At 45.6% G+C, this 20,000-nt stretch overlaps 1 protein-coding gene across 1 annotated transcript in view; it reads right to left on the reverse strand.

Annotated features, from left to right (window-relative positions):
- Nucleotides 1-794: 794 nt before the first annotated feature.
- The window catches only part of LOC311119719 (isoleucine--tRNA ligase, cytoplasmic-like), a gene marked incomplete at its 3' end in the record, with an annotated part of 37,902 nt that continues 18,696 nt past the window's right edge, over nucleotides 795-20,000 (reverse strand). The window contains exons 7-10 of the mRNA XM_084194382.1: nucleotides 18,967-19,114; nucleotides 6,826-6,913; nucleotides 2,351-2,411; nucleotides 795-890 (exon numbers count right to left, since the gene is read on the reverse strand). Coding sequence (XP_084050508.1) covers nucleotides 795-890; nucleotides 2,351-2,411; nucleotides 6,826-6,913; nucleotides 18,967-19,114 — 393 coding nt within the window. The remainder of the gene's footprint in view (nucleotides 891-2,350; nucleotides 2,412-6,825; nucleotides 6,914-18,966; nucleotides 19,115-20,000) is intronic.

Consider the following 20,000-nt stretch of genomic DNA (forward strand, 5'->3'; position numbering starts at 1 on the left):
AGTAATGACTAGTGGGGCTACCAGGGACCAGTAATGACTAGTGGGGCTACCAGGGACCAGTAATGACTAGTGGGGCTACCAGGGACCAGTAATGACTAGTGGGGCTACCAGGGACCAGTAATGACTAGTGGGGCTACCAGGGACCAGTAATGACTAGTGTGGCTACCAGGGACCAGTAATGACTAGTGGGGCTACCAGGGACCAGTAATGATGAGTATTCCATGAAGAGCACTAGACCAGTTTTAACAGCCTTGTACTATACATGAATCTAGGGGAGACATCCATCCGGTAGAGCGTTGCCATATTATACAAGTATCGATTCTCTAGAAATGTTGATCATTTTGTTTGTTTTTAACGTTAGCTACTGCTAGTCGGCTCTACCTGGGCCTCCGGCACTATTATTTCCATGGCTGATTAAATCTGGTTGTTTTCTCATGGCTCTCTTGTCTCACTGCAGCAGACATGGTGAGCAATGTGTTTGGAGGGTTCAGTCGCAATACAAATAACAGTATCGAATCTGTTCTCAGGTCATTTACCCCATATGTATCTCTGTGTTGTTGTTTTTAAATCGCGCTGCTTTGCTTTATCTTGGCCAGGTCGCAGTTTTAAATGAGAACTTGTTCTCAACTGGCTTACCTGGTTAAATAAAGGTGAAATAAAATAAATAAAATAAAAAATTAATTTCCTCCTCCCCCAACCTGTTCTGAGGTCATTTTGTTTGATGAAAATATGTACTGTACAAATGTGAAAAAATCCAATCAATAACTTAATTAATCAATAAATCATTTACGCACAGCTCCAAAGTATGGCGCCTGGTGGACGACTCCTGTCCCCTCCTCCTCTCTGACATAGTTATCCATCACCACCTGGAAGGCACCCGTCTCCCCGCACTACAGAGGAGAAGAGACAGACAAGGTTTTTATACTTTTCATATATGCTCCTGTCTCCACACGCTACAGAGGACACGTTATAATCCAGTCTATGAGGTATACAGATGATATACTTTACATTAACACTACAGAGGACACGTTATAATCCAGTCCAAGAGGTATACAGATGATATACTTTACATTAACACTACAGAGGACACGTTATATAATCCAGTCCAAGAGGTATACAGATGATATACTTTACATTAACACTACAGAGGACACATTATAATCCAGTCTAAGAGGTATACAGATGATATACTTTACATTAACACTACAGAGGACACGTTATAATCCAGTCCAAGAGGTATACAGATGATATACTTTACATGAACACTACAGAGGACACGTTATAATCCAGTCTAAGAGGTATACAGATGATATACTTTACATTAACACTACAGAGGACACATTATAATCCAGTCTAAGAGGTATACAGATGATATACTTTACATTAACACTACAGAGGACACGTTATAATCCAGTCCAAGAGGTATACAGATGATATACTTTACATTAACACTACAGAGGACACATTATAATCCAGTCTAAGAGGTATACAGATGATATACTTTACATTAACACTACAGAGGACACATTATAATCCAGTCTAAGAGGTATACAGATGATATACTTTACATTAACACTACAGAGGACACATTATAATCCAGTCTAAGAGGTATACAGATGATATACTTTACATTAACACTACAGAGGACACGTTATAATCCAGTCCAAGAGGTATACAGATGATATACTTTACATTAACACTACAGAGGACACGTTATATAATCCAGTCCAAGAGGTATACAGATGATATACTTTACATGAACACTACAGAGGACACGTTATAATCCAGTCTATGAGGTATACAGATGATATACTTTACATGAACACTACAGAGGACACGTTATAATCCAGTCTATGAGGTATACAGATGATATACTTTACATGAACACTACAGAGGACACGTTATAATCCAGTCTATGAGGTATACAGATGATATACTTTACATGAACACTACAGAGGACACGTTATAATCCAGTCTATGAGGTATACAGATGATATACTTTACATGAACACTACAGAGGACACGTTATAATCCAGTCTATGAGGTATACAGATGATATACTTTACATGAACACTACAGAGGGGAAAGATCAAGTTAAAAGTTCATTAGGAATACATCACTGCGTTAACAGTATGAAATGAGAGGCGGGAGACATGACAAAGGGTAACAACTTTACATTAAGCCAGCTCTCATACCTTTGCAATAACACTGCACTTACCCTAGTAGCAGTAACCTGTTAGCGATTTAGTTATAGCGTTGACATTTTTAGAGGTATTGGTTTCTTCCAGATTGTACCATTGGTGAATGAATACACATAAGCTTTAGATGAGAGGTAGAATCCACTTCTCACCTTCCGGAAGTAGTCAAACAGAGGCTTGTACTTCTTCCCTTTCAGAGTCTTCCCGAGGAACCTACAGGACAACAACAAATCAAACCACTGTTCCACTGTCGTACCGAAACACTTATTCCCGCTGCCCGTAGTTGACTCTTTCCTGCATATGAACGGAAGACAATATTACCCTGATTGTGCTGTGATTAAAATAAAAATAAATGCTGAGAAACTTCACTTCTCCTGTCGCCTAAACTCTCGCTCTCTTGCTCCAGAACCATTTACTGTTTACTGAGTTGGGACAGGTCCATCTTTTTGCCTCAGCTACACTACAACACTATCCACTGTTGGTCATTACCTGTCCACTACAACACTATCCACTGTTGGTCATTACCTGTCCACTACAACACTATCCACTGTTGGTCATTACCTGTCCACTACAACACTATCCACTGTTGGTCATTACCTGTCCACTACAACACTATCCACTGTTGGTCATTACCTGTCCACTACAACACTATCCACTGTTGGTCATTGTCCATTCATTACCTGTCCACCAAGTAATGTTTTCTACAACTCAAGCAAGAGAAAAGTATTGGGTTCTCCAATTTCCTTTTGAAAATTTAAAATTGACAGTTTGAAAGTCTAATATTTAACTTTGACACAATTAACATTGTGATTAGATCAACAGTTTGTCGTTTTATTACAGAGTTACAAGCCGTAATGTTAAATTATGACTATGTAAAAAAATATATATATACTGCTGTGGCACTTTGGGGGCCAAATATCCACACCATCCAATACAGTATTTGATTTGACAGACTGTCGGGCCAGGTTATAGCAGACTGTCGGGCCAGGTTACAGCAGACTGTCGGGCCAGGTTACAGCAGACTGTCGGGCCAGGTTACAGCAGACTGTCAGGACAGGTTACAGCAGACTGTCAGGACAGGTTATAGCAGACTGCCAGGCCAGGTTACAGCAGACTGTCGGGCCAGGTTACAGCAGACTGTCGGGCCAGGTTACAGCAGACTGTCGGGCCAGGTTACAGCAGACTGTCAGGCCAGGTTACAGCAGACTGTCAGGACAGGTTATAGCAGACTGCCAGGCCAGGTTACAGCAGACTGTCGGGCCAGGTTACAGCAGACTGTCAGGACAGGTTATAGCAGACTGCCAGGCCAGGTTATAGCAGACTGTCAGGCCAGGTTATAGCAGACTGTCGGGCCAGGTTACTGTCGGGCCAGGTTACAGCAGACTGTCGGGCCAGGTTATAGCAGACTGTCGGGCCAGGTTATAGCAGACTGTCAGGCCAGGTTATAGCAGACTGTCGGGCCAGGTTATAGCAGACTGTCGGGCCAGGTTACAGCAGACTGTCAGGACAGGTTACAGCAGACTGTCGGGCCAGGTTACAGCAGACTGTCAGGACAGGTTATAGCAGACTGCCAGGCCAGGTTATAGCAGACTGTCAGGCCAGGTTATAGCAGACTGTCGGGCCAGGTTACTGTCGGGCCAGGTTACAGCAGACTGTCGGGCCAGGTTATAGCAGACTGTCGGGCCAGGTTATAGCAGACTGTCAGGCCAGGTTACAGCAGACTGTCAGGCCAGGTTATAGCAGACTGTCAGTCCAGGTTATAGCAGACTGTCGGGCCAGGTTATAGCAGACTGTCAGGCCAGGTTATAGCAGACTGTCGGGCCAGGTTATAGCAGACTGTCGGGCCAGGTTACAGCAGACTGTCAGGCCAGGTTATAGCAGACTGTCAGGCCAGGTTACAGCAGACTGTCAGGACAGGTTATAGCAGACTGCCAGGCCAGGTTACAGCAGACTGTCGGGCCAGGTTACAGCAGACTGTCAGGACAGGTTATAGCAGACTGCCAGGCCAGGTTATAGCAGACTGTCAGGCCAGGTTATAGCAGACTGTCGGGCCAGGTTACTGTCGGGCCAGGTTACAGCAGACTGTCGGGCCAGGTTATAGCAGACTGTCAGGCCAGGTTATAGCAGACTGTCGGGCCAGGTTATAGCAGACTGTCGGGCCAGGTTACAGCAGACTGTCAGGACAGGTTATAGCAGACTGTCGGGCCAGGTTATAGCAGACTGTCAGGCCAGGTTACAGCAGACTGTCAGGACAGGTTATAGCAGACTGTCAGGACAGGTTACAGCAGACTGTCAGGACAGGTTATAGCAGACTGTCAGGCCAGGTTACAGCAGACTGTCGGGCCAGGTTACAGCAGACTGTCGGGCCAGGTTACAGCAGACTGTCGGGCCAGGTTACAGCAGACTGTCGGGCCAGGTTACAGCAGACTGTCGGGCCAGGTTACAGCAGACTGTCGGGCCAGGTTACAGCAGACTGTCGGGCCAGGTTACAGCAGACTGTCGGGCCAGGTTACAGCAGACTGTCGGGCCAGGTTACAGCAGACTGTCGGGCCATGTTATAGCAGACTGTCAGGCCAGGTTATAGCAGACTGTCAGGCCAGGTTATAGCAGACTGTCGGGCCAGGTTACAGCAGACTGTCAGGACAGGTTATAGCATTTTCTCCTCCTGTCCAGTATTGTCCCACAGCCACTCTCTCACACACAGCATACAGTATATTTTACTATCCTTGTGGGCACCTAACATTGATTTCCATCCAAAATCCTATTTTCCCTAACCCATAAACCTAAACCTAACCCTAATTCTAAACCCTAACCCTAATTCTAATCCCAAACCTAACCCCTAAGCCTGAAATAGGCTTTGTCCCCGTGGGGACCTGGGTAATGTCCCCACGAGTGAGAATTTCTTGTTTAACTATCCTTGTGGGGACTTGAGGGGATTTCAGGTACCCACGAGGATAGTTAAACAAGACCACAACACACACACACACACATTGTTGTTCCCTTCCTTACCAGAACACCACATACAAGCCCTGAGGAATAGCAATCTAACCCAGAGGGAGCGATAGATACGGATGGATAGCCAGTCCATCTATATGCCTCTTTATCTCTTCTAGTTATGCCTGTCCTGGTGTCTCAACACTATCTCAGTGCACCAGAGGAAATGGCTTAAGGCAGCCATCTTACAGGGTAGAGACATGGCCATATATAATGTATTCTAGTATATTACAGTGCTTTTAAAACCTGTCCTCTGTGACCCCCGGACGTTACACAATTTTGTAAATCGCCCTAATCTATCTCACCTGATTTGCGTAGTCAAGGGCTTGATGATTAGTTGACAAGTTAAAATCAGGTGTGCTAGCTGTGGAATATATAAAATACATGGAACGGCTGGGGGTCCCTGAGGAGAGGTTTGGGAACGGCTGGGGGTCCCTGAGGAGAGGTTGGAGAACGGCTGGGGGTCCCTGAGGAGAGGTTTGGGAACGGCTGGGGGTCCCTGAGGAGAGGTTTGGGAACGGCTGGGGGTCCCTGAGGAGAGGTTTGGGAACGGCTGGGGGTCCCAGAGGAGAGGTTTGGGAACGGCTGGGGGTCCCTGAGGAGAGGTTTGGGAACGGCTGGGGGTCCCTGAGGAGAGGTTTGGGAACGGCTGGGGGTCCCTGAGGAGAGGTTTGGGAACGGCTGGGGGTCCCTGAGGAGAGGTTGGAGAACGGCTGGGGGTCCCTGAGGAGAGGTTTGGGAACGGCTGGGGGTCCCTGAGGAGAGGTTTGGGAACGGCTGGGGGTCCCTGAGGAGAGGTTTGGGAACGGCTGGGGGTCCCTGAGGAGAGGTTGGAGAACGGCTGGGGGTCCCTGAGGAGAGGTTTGGGAACGGCTGGGGGTCCCTGAGGAGAGGTTTGGGAACGGCTGGGGGTCCCTGAGGAGAGGTTTGGGAACGGCTGGGGGTCCCTGAGGAGAGGTTTGGGAACGGCTGGGGGTCCCTGAGGAGAGGTTGGAGAACGGCTGGGGGTCCCTGAGGAGAGGTTTGGGAACGGCTGGGGGTCCCTGAGGAGAGGTTTGGGAACGGCTGGGGGTCCCTGAGGAGAGGTTGGAGAACGGCTGGGGGTCCCTGAGGAGAGGTTTGGGAACGGCTGGGGGTCCCTGAGGAGAGGTTTGGGAACGGCTGGGGGTCCCTGAGGAGAGGTTTGGGAACGGCTGGGGGTCCCTGAGGAGAGGTTGGAGAACGGCTGGGGGTCCCTGAGGAGAGGTTTGGGAACGGCTGGGGGTCCCTGAGGAGAGGTTTGGGAACGGCTGGGGGTCCCCGAGGAGAGGTTTGGGAACGGCTGGGGGTCCCTGAGGAGAGGTTTGGGAACGGCTGGGGGTCCCTGAGGAGAGGTTTGGGAACGGCTGGGGGTCCCTGAGGAGAGGTTTGGGAACGGCTGGGGGTCCCTGAGGAGAGGTTTGGGAACGGCTGGGGGTCCCTGAGGAGAGGTTTGAAAAAAACAAAAAACCTGTACCAGTCTACTATTTACCCTGAACTCCCATTACCACTGGCCAACCCAACCCCTCTTCTTCCCGGATAGCTGTCTGGGAGTGCAGATTTAACCAGCCCTGCATTAGCAAGCTTAATTGCTTAATTGATTGATTGATCTCACTTGTCCATGATGGTGTATTCGGCCTCTGTCTTGAAGAGCGCTACCAGCCTGGCCTCCATCATAATGTACACCTTCCCAGTGGTGTTGTCTGGAATAGAGAGTTTATAGAGGTTCATAGAGGTGTTATAAAGGTCCATAAGTAGTTATTAACCTCACTAATCCAAAGTGTTATAGCAGTTTATAATTTAGTAGTGTTATACACATTCAACTATCCCAGTGGTTGTCTGAAACAGAAGTCCGACCATAGTGTTATTTTATTATATTTTATTTAACTAATTTATTCCGGGTAGCCCAATTTATTCCGGGTCTCATTCCCAATGGTGTCCTGAGTACAAACATTTTCTCACAAACAGGAAGAAAAATTACCACAAGGCACAACTTCAACACCCCAAACCAACAACCCAGTTGCAAACAAATAAACCACTACAATCCTCAATGAATTGAGGCAGTATGAAAATGTATGCACTCACTAACTGTAAGTCGCTCTGGATAAGAGCGTCTGCTAAAAAATTACTAAAATAAATTTTAAAAAATACGTGTTATAAAATAATAGCCATTCATAGTAGTTATAGCATTCCCATCTCAGTACAGCTATACATTTTAGTCATTTAGCAGACGCTCTTATCCAGAGCGACTTACATGAGCAATTAGGGTTAAGTGCCTTGCTCAAGGGCACAGACAGATTTTTCACCTAGTCGGCTCTGGGATTAGAACCAGCGACCTTTCGGTTACAGGCACAACGCTCTTAACCACTAAGCTACCTGGCGTTGTCTGAAACAGATACTTTGTTTATTAAGAAATGTTTGCCTTCTTTAGACAGCTACATTTTAGTAATTTAGCAGACGCTCTTATCCAGAACAATTTACAGTCAGTGCATTCAACTAAGGTTGGTGGGACAACCACATATCACAGTGTAAAACTCCTTATTTAACTAGTGGCACTGTCACACCACAGAGCAGTAGATACACTACATGATCAAAAGTATGTGGACACCTGCTCGTCGAACATCTCATTCCAAAAACATGGGCGTTAGTATGGAGTTGGTCCCCCCCTTTGCTGCTATAACAGCCTCCACTCTTCTGGGAAGGCTTTCCACTAGATGTTGGAACATTGCTGCGGGGACTTGCTTCCATTCAGCCACAAGAGCATTAGTGAGGTCGGCCGCTGATGTTGGGGTGATTAGGCCTGGCTCGCAGTCGGCGTTCCAATTCATACCAAAGGTGTTCGATGGGGTTGAGGTCAGGGCTCTGTGCAGGCCAGTCAAGTTCTTCTACACCGATCTCCACAAACCATTTCTGTATGGACCTCGCTTTGTGCACGGGGGCATTGTCATGCTGAAACAGGAGAGGGCCTTCCCCAAACTGTTGCCACAAAGTTGGAAGCACAGAATCGTCTAGAATGTCATTGTATGCTGTAGCGTTAAGATTTCCCTTCACTGGGAAATCTGAGATAGCCCGACCCATGAAAAACAGCCCCACCAAATTTTACAGTTGGCACTATGCATTGGGGCAGGTAGCATTCTCCTGGCATCCGCCAAACCCAGATTCGTCCGTCAGACTGCCAGATGGTGAAATGTGATTAATCACTCCAGAGAACTCGTTTCCACTGCTCCAGAGTCCAATGGCGGCGAGCTTTACACCACTGCAGCCGACGCTTTGCATTGCGCATGGTAATTTTAGGCTTGTGTGAGGCTGCTTGGCCATGGAAACCCATTTCATGAAGCTCCCGATTAACAGATATTGTGCTGACATTGCTTCCAGAGGCAGTTTGGAACTTGGTAGTGAGTGTTGCAACCGAGGACAGACAATTTATTCGCGCTACGTTCTTCAGCACTCGGCGGTCCCGGTCTGTGACCTTGTGTGGCCTACCACTTTGCGGCTGAGCCGTTGTTGCTCCTAGAAGTTTCCATTTGACAATAACAGCACTTAAGAGTTGACCTGGGCAGCTCTAGCAGGGCAGAAATGTGACGAACTGACTTGTTGGAAAGGTGGCATCCTATGATGGTGCCACGTTGAAAGTCATAGATCTTTGTCTGTGGAGATTGCATGGCTGTGTGCTCGATTTTATACACCGGTAAGCAACGGGTGTGGCTGAAATAGCCAAATCCACTAATTTGAAGGGGTGTCCAGATACTTTTGCATATATAGTGTACCTTTTCATAGGAAGACTGGCACAGAAACACAAGTACACATTGCTGGATAATACTGGGGTATTTAAGATACTAAAAGTACAATTACAGCTCAGTTCAGTCTTTCAGTTCCGGGTAAAAACTTAATTCACTTTATTTTAAAAGTCGAGCATGTCTTGAGCTAGCTAACTAAACTCAACTCCATGGTGAAGGAAGTTTATGATAAACTCACAAACGCATTGATAAGGCTCTGTGGAATTCAGCTCAGCCTATAGTCTCGGCCAAGCGCATACCTTGTACCTATGTTTGTCCACTGTAGTTTGTCTTCTGTAACAGCTCTTTTGAAAAATTGTTTTCGGGAACACGCTACTGCTGAAATCCATGCATTTTAATAAAACTTTCGTCAAACACAACCACCGACAGTTTCAGTTGCTGTAAGATGGCTCTAAAATGTACATTACCCTACGTAATCTGAGATTCCATCTTAGAGCAACAGAAATTAGGAAAACGGTCGGTGGTTGTATTTGACAAACTACAATCGGTTGGTGGAGTTCATTTTAAAACTTCCTTCACCATGGTGGTGAGTTTAGTCCGCTATGGTTTAGTTAGCTATGGTTTAGTTAGCTATGGTTTAGTTAGCTATGGTTTAGTTAGCTATGGTTTAGTTAGCTATGGTTTAGTTAGCTATGGTTTAGTTAGCTAGTCTTCAACAGACTTCAAAAGAACAATAGGCCTATATATACACTATTATAAACTGGGTGGTTGGAGCCCTGAATGCTGATTGGCTGACAGCCGTGGTATATCAGACCGTACACCATGGGTATGACAAAACATGTATTTATACTGCTCTAATTACATTGGTAACCTGTTTATAATAGCAATAAGGCACCTCTGGGGTTTGTGGTATATTGGCCCATATACCACGGCTAAGGGCTGTGTCCAGGCGTTGCGTCGTGCCTAAAAAGAGCCCTTAGCCGTGGTATATTGGCCATATACCACACCCCCTCAGGACATTATTGCTTAATTGTCACATCATGATTAAACCAAATCAGTTACAAACATGTCCTCTGGGAACAAGTAAATGTTTCATAAAGGAGACAAATACAGCGTTAATAGTTATCCAAGAGCTATTCAGGTGGAGCATCTCTTTCTATCCAGCAAACAGAACCTAAAGCATATTTTAAGAGAAAGAGAGTGAACGTGTGATAGGTAACAAACGATATCTAGGCAGGGCATTCACCCCAAATGGCACCCTATTCCCTATATAGAGCACTGCTTTTGCCCACCAGAGCCCATAGGGCACATATGTCAGAGTCAAGGCCCGCGGGCCACATCCGGCCCGCGAGAAGGTTTTTTACGGCCCCTGGGATGATCTTGATTTATTATTAGAACCGGCCCGCAGACCGCAGCAAGCCGGCAGCCCGCAGATCTTTTACACGCACCAATACTACATTTCCCACAATGCAACGGTGACGCACCGAGCAGTAGGCTGCTTCATTTCAATATTTATTGGCACAGCAGTCGTCAGCATCACAGTAAAATTAACTTTCAGATACCCATCAAAAATGGCAAAACGGAAGGTGGACACTGAGAACCGGGGGTTTCAAACAAGGTGGGAGTCGGAGTATATGTTCACGGAGGTAGCTGGAAAACCTGTGTGTCTTCTGTGTGGAGAAAGTGTGGCGGTACTGAAAGAGTATAATCTGAGACGACATTATGAAACGAAACACGCGGACAAAAACAAGAATATGGACATGGAACAAATGCCCCAGCTGCGCATCCAGGCTGCTCAAACGTTGTCTATGTTTGGCAGCACATACCTGTGTGAACAACTGTTTTCTTTGATGAACCTGAACAAAACATCACACAGAAGTCGACTTACTGCTGAACACCTCCACTCAATTCTGAGGATTTCCTCAGCTCAGAGCCTTACCCCGAACATTGATGAACTTGTGGAAAAGATGGGACACCACCAAGTATCACCCTCAACCTCAAACAAGTGAACATTACTGTGCAATCACATATTTAGAGTTTTTACTCAGTTCAAGTTTAAAAGTTAAAGTTTAATATTTGTTTTCACTGCATGTTACTTCTCCTTAAACAAAGTGTTGTTTTTGATTAATAGATTTTTGCACTTTATTTTATTGTATTTCAATCCAATTATATTTTAAAAATATTTCAGTTGAGTGGATGATAGAAAATTGCTATTATTGTTTTTTTCTTTGAAGTAAATTTAGCCCACTTTTGCTAAAATAGAAAATATAGGCTACTGATGGTGCCTTGAATACCGGTTTCTTTCATTTAATGTTCATGTTATGGGGATTTTTATATAAAGGAAATTTGTCTTTTGTGTCTGTTGAAAATTAAAGATTACTGACAGAGCCATAAGAAAATATTGCTTTATTTATCTGATCATATTGGAATATATTTGTTAGGTTTTCAGTAGGTTCAATTAGGTTCACTAGACTATATGCGTCATTTAAAAAATTTTCAATGAACATTCGAACAGTCCGGCCCTCGGCTTGTAGCTAAATTTTTTATTTGGCCCTCCGTCCATTTGACTTTGACACCCCTGCCATAGGGGTTGTACTGCACTATATCAGGAATAGGGTGCAATTTGGGACACAGCCTGGATCTGGATCCCAGTAAACTACTGTCTCTAAATATGGAGCACCCTTCCTGTCTTCCTTCTGGATGTGAATCCCAGTAAACTACTGTCTCTAAATATGGAACACCCTTCCTGTCTTCCTTCTGGATGTGAATCCCAGTAAACTACTGTCTCTAAATATGGAACACCTTTCCTGTCTTCCTTCTGGATGTGAATCCCAGTAAACTACTGTCTCTAAATATGGAACACCCTTCCTGTCTTCCTTCTGGATGTGGATCCCAGTAAACTACTGTCTCTAAATATGGAACACCTTTCCTGTCTTCCTTCTGGATGTGAATCCCAGTAAACTACTGTCTCTAAATATGGAACACCCTTCCTGTCTTCCTTCTGGATGTGAATCCCAGTAAACTACTGTCTCTAAATATGGAACACCTTTCCTGTCTTCCTTCTGGATGTGAATCCCAGTAAACTACTGTCTCTAAATATGGAACACCTTTCCTGTCTTCCTTCTGGATGTGAATCCCAGTAAACTACTGTCTCTAAATATGGAACACCCTTCCTGTCTTCCTTCTGGATGTGAATCCCAGTAAACTACTGTCTCTAAATATGGAACACCTTTCCTGTCTTCCTTCTGGATGTGGATCCCAGTAAACTACTGTCTCTAAATATGGAACACCCTTCCTGTCTTCCTTCTGGATGTGAATCCCAGTAAACTACTGTCTCTAAATATGGAACACCTTTCCTGTCTTCCTTCTGGACGTGGATCCCAGTAAACTACTGTCTCTAAATATGGAACACCCTTCCTGTCTTCCTTCTGGATGTGGACCCCAGTAAACTACTGTCTCTAAATATGGAACACCTTTCCTGTCTTCCTTCTGGATGTGAATCCCAGTAAACTACTGTCTCTAAATATGGAACACCTTTCCTGTCTTCCTTCTGGATGTGAATCCCAGTAAACTACTGTCTCTAAATATGGAACACCCTTCCTGTCTTCCTTCTGGATGTGAATCCCAGTAAACTACTGTCTCTAAATATGGAACACCTTTCCTGTCTTCCTTCTGGACGTGGATCCCAGTAAACTACTGTCTCTAAATATGGAACACCTTTCCTGTCTTCCTTCTGGATGTGAATCCCAGTAAACTACTGTCTCTAAATATGGAACACCCTTCCTGTCTTCCTTCTGGATGTGAATCCCAGTAAACTACTGTCTCTAAATATGGAACACCCTTCCTGTCTTCCTTCTGGATGTGAATCCCAGTAAACTACTGTCTCTAAATATGGAACACCTTTCCTGTCTTCCTTCTGGATGTGAATCCCAGTAAACTACTGTCTCTAAATATGGAACACCCTTCCTGTCTTCCTTCTGGATGTGGATCCCAGTAAACTACTGTCTCTAAATATGGAACACCTTTCCTGTCTTCCTTCTGGATGTGAATCCCAGTAAACTACTGTCTCTAAATATGGAACACCCTTCCTGTCTTCCTTCTGGATGTGAATCCCAGTAAACTACTGTCTCTAAATATGGAACACCTTTCCTGTCTTCCTTCTGGATGTGAATCCCAGTAAACTACTGTCTCTAAATATGGAACACCTTTCCTGTCTTCCTTCTGGATGTGAATCCCAGTAAACTACTGTCTCTAAATATGGAACACCCTTCCTGTCTTCCTTCTGGATGTGAATCCCAGTAAACTACTGTCTCTAAATATGGAACACCTTTCCTGTCTTCCTTCTGGATGTGGATCCCAGTAAACTACTGTCTCTAAATATGGAACACCCTTCCTGTCTTCCTTCTGGATGTGAATCCCAGTAAACTACTGTCTCTAAATATGGAACACCTTTCCTGTCTTCCTTCTGGATGTGAATCCCAGTAAACTACTGTCTCTAAATATGGAACACCCTTCCTGTCTTCCTTCTGGATGTGGATCCCAGTAAACTACTGTCTCTAAATATGGAACACCTTTCCTGTCTTCCTTCTGGATGTGAATCCCAGTAAACTACTGTCTCTAAATATGGAACACCTTTCCTGTCTTCCTTCTGGATGTGAATCCCAGTAAACTACTGTCTCTAAATATGGAGCACCCTTCCTGTCTTCCTTCTGGATGTGAATCCCAGTAAACGACTGTCTCTAAATATGGAACACCTTTCCTGTCTTCCTTCTGGATGTGAATCCCAGTAAACTACTGTCTCTAAATATGGAACACCCTTCCTGTCTTCCTTCTGGACGTGGATCCCAGTAAACTACTGTCTCTAAATATGGAGCACCCTTCCTGTATTCCTTCTGGACGTGGATCCCAGTAAACTACTGTCTCTAAATATGGAACACCTTTCCTGTCTTCGTTCTGGACGTGAATCCCAGTAAACTACTGTCTCTAAATATGGAACACCCTTCCTGTCTTCCTTCTGGACGTGGATCCCAGTAAACTACTGTCTCTAAATATGGAGCACCCTTCCTGTCTTCCTTCTGGACGTGGATCCCAGTAAACTACTGTCTCTAAATATGGAACACCTTTCCTGTCTTCCTTCTGGACGTGAATCCCAGTAAACTACGGTCTCTAAATATGGAACACCTTTCCTGTCTTCCTTCTGGACGTGGATCCCAGTAAACTACTGTCTCTAAATATGGAACACCTTTCCTGTCTTCCTTCTGGACGTGGATCCCAGTAAACTACTGTCTCTAAATATGGAACACCTTTCCTGTCTTCCTTCTGGACGTGAATCCCAGTAAACTACTGTCTCTAAATATGGAACACCTTTCCTGTCTTCCTTCTGGATGTGGATCCCAGTAAACTACTGTCTCTAAATATGGAACACCTTTCCTGTCTTCCTTCTGGATGTGGATCCCAGTAAACTACTGTCTCTAAATATGGAACACCTTTCCTGTCTTCCTTCTGGATGTGAATCCCAGTAAACTACTGTCTCTAAATATGGAACACCTTTCCTGTCTTCCTTCTGGATGTGGATCCCAGTAAACTACTGTCTCTAAATATGGAACACCCTTCCTGTCTTCCTTCTGGATGTGGATCCCAGTAAACTACTGTCTCTAAATATGGAACACCTTTCCTGTCTTCCTTCTGGATGTGGATCCCAGTAAACTACTGTCTCTAAATATGGAACACCTTTCCTGTCTTCCTTCTGGATGTGAATCCCAGTAAACTACTGTCTCTAAATATGGAACACCTTTCCTGTCTTCCTTCTGGATGTGGATCCCAGTAAACTACTGTCTCTAAATATGGAACACCTTTCCTGTCTTCCTTCTGGATGTGGATCCCAGTAAACTACTGTCTCTAAATATGGAACACCTTTCCTGTCTTCCTTCTGGATGTGAATCCCAGTAAACTACTGTCTCTAAATATGGAACACCTTTCCTGTCTTCCTTCTGGATGTGGATCCCAGTAAACTACTGTCTCTAAATATGGAACACCTTTCCTGTCTTCCTTCTGGATGTGGATCCCAGTAAACTACTGTCTCTAAATATGGAACACCTTTCCTGTCTTCCTTCTGGATGTGAATCCCAGTAAACTACTGTCTCTAAATATGGAACACCTTTCCTGTCTTCCTTCTGGATGTGAATCCCAGTAAACTACTGTCTCTAAATATGGAACACCCTTCCTGTCTTCCTTCTGGATGTGAATCCCAGTAAACTACTGTCTCTAAATATGGAACACCTTTCCTGTCTTCCTTCTGGATGTGAATCCCAGTAAACTACTGTCTCTAAATATGGAACACCTTTCCTGTCTTCCTTCTGGATGTGGATCCCAGTAAACTACTGTCTCTAAATATGGAACACCTTTCCTGTCTTCCTTCTGGATGTGGATCCCAGTAAACTACTGTCTCTAAATATGGAACACCTTTCCTGTCTTCCTTCTGGATGTGAATCCCAGTAAACTACTGTCTCTAAATATGGAACACCTTTCCTGTCTTCCTTCTGGATGTGAATCCCAGTAAACTACTGTCTCTAAATATGGAACACCCTTCCTGTCTTCCTTCTGGATGTGAATCCCAGTAAACTACTGTCTCTAAATATGGAACACCTTTCCTGTCTTCCTTCTGGATGTGAATCCCAGTAAACTACTGTCTCTAAATATGGAACACCTTTCCTGTCTTCCTTCTGGATGTGAATCCCAGTAAACTACTGTCTCTAAATATGGAACACCTTTCCTGTCTTCCTTCTGGATGTGAATCCCAGTAAACTACTGTCTCTAAATATGGAACACCTTTCCTGTCTTCCTTCTGGATGTGGATCCCAGTAAACTACTGTCTCTAAATATGGAACACCTTTCCTGTCTTCCTTCTGGATGTGCGTAAGCAGCTGATGGCACCATCACATTACACTAAACTGTAACACCCACTTCCATCCGGTGTGAAGATCAGAGGAACAGAGATATGAGGAGGAGAAGGGAAGATAGGAGGAGGAGAAGGGAAGATAGGAGGAGGAGAAGGGAAGATAGGAGGAGGAGAAGGGAAGATAGGAGAAGGTAAGATAGAAGGAGGAGAAGGAAAGATATGAGGAGGAGGAGAAGGGAAGATAGGAGGAGGAGAAGGGAAGATAGGAGGAGGAGAAGGGGAGTTAGGAGGAGGAGAAGGAAAGATAGGAGGAGGAGGAGAAGGAAAGATATGAGGAGGAGAAGGGGAGTTAGGAGGAGGAGAAGGAAAGATAGGAGGAGGAGGAGAAGGAAAGATATGAGGAGGAGGAGAAGGGAAGATAGGAGAAGGGAAGATAGGAGAAGGGAAGATAGGAGGAGGTAAGATAGGAGGAGGAGAAGGGAAGATAGGAGGAGGTGAAGGGAAGATAGGAGGAGGAGAAGGGGAGATAGGAGGAGGAGGAGAAGGAAAGATATGAGGAGGAGGAGAAGGGAAGATAGGAGGAGGAGAAGGGGAGTTAGGAGAAGGGAAGATAGGAGAAGGGAAGATAGGAGGAGGAGAAGGTAAGATAGGAGGAGGAGAAGGTAAGATAGGAGGAGTAGAAGGTAAGATAGGAGGAGGAGAAGGGAAGATAGGAGGAGGAGAAGGAAAGATAGGAGGAGGTGAAGGGAAGATAGGAGGAGGAGAAGGGGAGTTAGGAGGAGGAGGAGAAGGAAAGATATGAGGAGGAGGAGAAGGGAAGATAGGAGGAGGTAAGATAGGAGGAGGTAAGATAGGAGGAGGAGAAGGGAAGATAGGAGGAGGAGAAGGAAAGATAGGAGGAGGAGAAGGTAAGATAGGAGGAGGAGAAGGTAAGATAGGAGGAGGAGAAGGTAAGATAGGAGGAGGAGAAGGTAAGATAGGAGGAGGAGAAGGGAAGATAGGAGAAGGAGAAGGTAAGATAGGAGGAGGTGAAGGGAAGATAGGAGGAGTAGAAGGTAAGATAGGAGGAGTAGAAGGGAAGATAGGAGGAGGAGAAGGGAAGATAGGAGGAGGAGAAGGGAAGATAGGAGGAGGAGAAGGGAAGATAGGAGGAGGAGAAGGGAAGATAGGAGGAGGAGAAGGAAAGATAGGAGGAGGAGAAGGTAAGATAGGAGGAGGAGAAGGGAAGATAGGAGGAGGAGAAGGGAAGATAGGAGGAGGAGAAGGAAGATAGGAGGAGGTGAAGGGAAGATAGGAGGAGGAGAAGGAAAGATAGGAGGAGGAGAAGGGAAGATAGGAGGAGGAGAAGGAAAGATAGGAGAGGTGAAGGGAAGATAGGAGAAAGTAAGATAGGAGGAGGAGAAGGTAAGATAGGAGGAGGAGAAGGGAAGATAGGAGGAGGAGAAGGGAAGATAGGAGGAGGAGAAGGAAGATAGGAGGAGGTGAAGGGAAGATAGGAGAAGGTAAGATAGGAGGAGGAGAAGGTAAGATAGGAGGAGGAGAAGGGAAGATAGGAGAAGGAGAAGGGAAGATAGGAGGAGGTGAAGGGAAGATAGGAGGAGGAGAAGGAAAGATAGGAGGAGGAGAAGGAAAGATAGGAGGAGGTGAAGGGAAGATAGGAGGAGGAGAAGGGGAGTTAGGAGGAGGAGGAGAAGGGAAGATATGAGGAGGAGGAAAGATAGGAGGTAAGATAGGAGGAGGAGAAGGTAAGATAGGAGGAGTAGAAGGGAAGATAGGAGGAGGAGAAGGAAAGATAGGAGGAGGAGAAGGAAAGATAGGAGGAGGAGAAGGGGAGTTAGGAGAGGAGGAGAAGGAAAGATATGAGGAGGAGGAGGAGAAGGGAAGATAGGAGGAGGTAAGATAGGAGGAGGTAAGATAGGAGGAGGAGAAGGAAAGATATGAGGAGGAGGAGAAGGAAGATAGGAGGAGGTAAGATAGGAGAGGTAAGATAGGAGGAGATAGGTAAGATAGGAGGAGTAGAAGGTAAGATAGGAGGAGGAGAAGGAAAGATAGGAGAAGGTAAGATAGGAGGAGGAGAAACAAGGTTTCAATCTGCTGTGAATAATAGGAGGCAAAGAGCCCTGGAAAAGAGAGCGAGAGGAGGTAGAAAGAGAGAGCGACAGAGAGAAAGGAGAGAGGGGGGAACGAGAGAGAACATCAATAAGAGATGGCAGTTCCTCTCACTGGGGGCGATAAATGATTACTGCAGACCGGCTACAGGCTGACAGACAGAGATAGAGGGTAGGTGTGAGAGAGAAGAGGAAGAGAGAGAGAGGAGGAAGAGAGAGAGAGAGAGAGAGATAGAGAGAGAGAGAGAGAGAGAAAAAGAGAGGAAGAGAGAGAGAGAGAAAGAGAAAGAGAGAGAGAAAGAGAAAGAAAGAGAGAGAGAGAGAGAGAGAGAGAGAGAGAGAGAGAGAGAGAGAGAGAGAGAGAGAGAGAGAGAGAGAGAGAGAGAGAGAGAGAGAGAGAGAGAGAGAGAGAGATACTGTAGAGAGAGAGAGAAGAGAGAGCCTATTGGTATTCTGAGCGGCACCCCCATGCAGCATCAAGTCTCTTCCTGCACCTCCAACATACTACAGAGCAACAGCTCCCCCCCCTGGCACGTCCATGCTCCAGCAGCCTGCCTGGTATCTGGGTCAGCCTAGTCTGGCTGGGATCCACAGCTACAGGGAGAGAAGAAACCCCTACTATGGAGTATTTTTATATTTGGAGGGAAGCAAGGACAAGGTCTTTTTAAGTGGCCTGATTTGAGTTAGACGTATGTCCACTGTCCATGTTGGTTTCGTCCTGATATACGCACTAGTCACTACCGAGAAAGCAGAGACGGAGGGATCGAGAGAGAACTCAAAGAAGACAACGTGACCAAATAATACACAAATGCAAAAAATTAAAACGCAGAATAGAACAGATTCCATCCTGAAATTCATCTTTATGCTTTCAGACAACAACACACAATAGCAGGAGCACAGGCTCAGTCACAGTGCAGCCATCAAGATTTAAGTGACTTGCTCAAGGGCACAACGACAGGAGACGGTACCTGGGGTCTGTTGAATAATAAAATCACATAAAAAGACTTTCTCACCTTTGACCTTGACATACTGCAGCTCTGAGTTGACGCAGAGGGCCAGGTTGCTAGGCAGAGTCCAAGGGGTGGTTGTCCAGGCGATCAGACACACGTTCTCATCCTCCAGGAGAGGGAAGTTCACCATCACTGACGGATCCTGCACATCCTGGAGACATGGTAAAAACACGGTAACAACACGGTAACAACACGGTAACAACACGGTAACAACACGGTAACAACATGGTAAAAACACGGTAACAACATGGTAATAATCCTAATTGACCTATTTAAAGACTGTTTAGCACTGACCATCAGATGACAATTACCATCGCATGACTAGGTTCTGACATGCTGACAGAAAACACTAATCCTAACAGTCTTCATGAGTACTGGGATATACCTTGACAGTCTTCATGAGTACTGGGATATACCTTGACAGTCTTCATGAGTACTGGGATATACCTTGACAGTCTTTATGAGTACTGGGATATACCTTGACAGCCAAACACAATAGTGGGTATATAGTGTAGAACAGGGCTCTCCAACCCTGTTCCTGGAGGGCTACCCTCCTGTAGGTTTTAACTCCAACCCTGTTCCTGGAGAGCTACCCTCCTGTAGGTTTTAACTCCAACCCTGTTCCTGGAGAGATACCCTCCTGTAGGTTAACTCCAACCCTGTTCCTGGAGAGCTACCCTCCTGTAGGTTAACTCCAACCCTGTTCCTGGAGAGCTACCCTCCTGTAGGTTTTAACTCCAACCCTGTTCCTGGAGAGTTACCCTCCTGTAGGTTAACTCCAACCCTGTTCCTGGAGAGCTACCCTCCTGTAGGTTAACTCCAACCCTGTTCCTGGAGAGCTACCCTCCTGTAGGTTAACTCCAACCCTGTTCCTGGAGAGCTACCCTCCTGTAGGTTTTAACTCCAACCCTGTTCCTGGAGAGTTACCCTCCTGTAGGTTAACTCCAACCCTGTTCCTGGAGAGCTACCCTCCTGTATGTTAACTCCAACCCTGTTCCTGGAGAGCTACCCTCCTGTAGGTTAACTCCAACCCTGTT

Source organism: Coregonus lavaretus, assembly GCF_964263955.1.
Source record: "Coregonus lavaretus genome assembly, contig: HAP1_SCAFFOLD_3399, whole genome shotgun sequence".
NCBI classification, from domain to species: Eukaryota; Metazoa; Chordata; class Actinopteri; order Salmoniformes; family Salmonidae; genus Coregonus; species Coregonus lavaretus.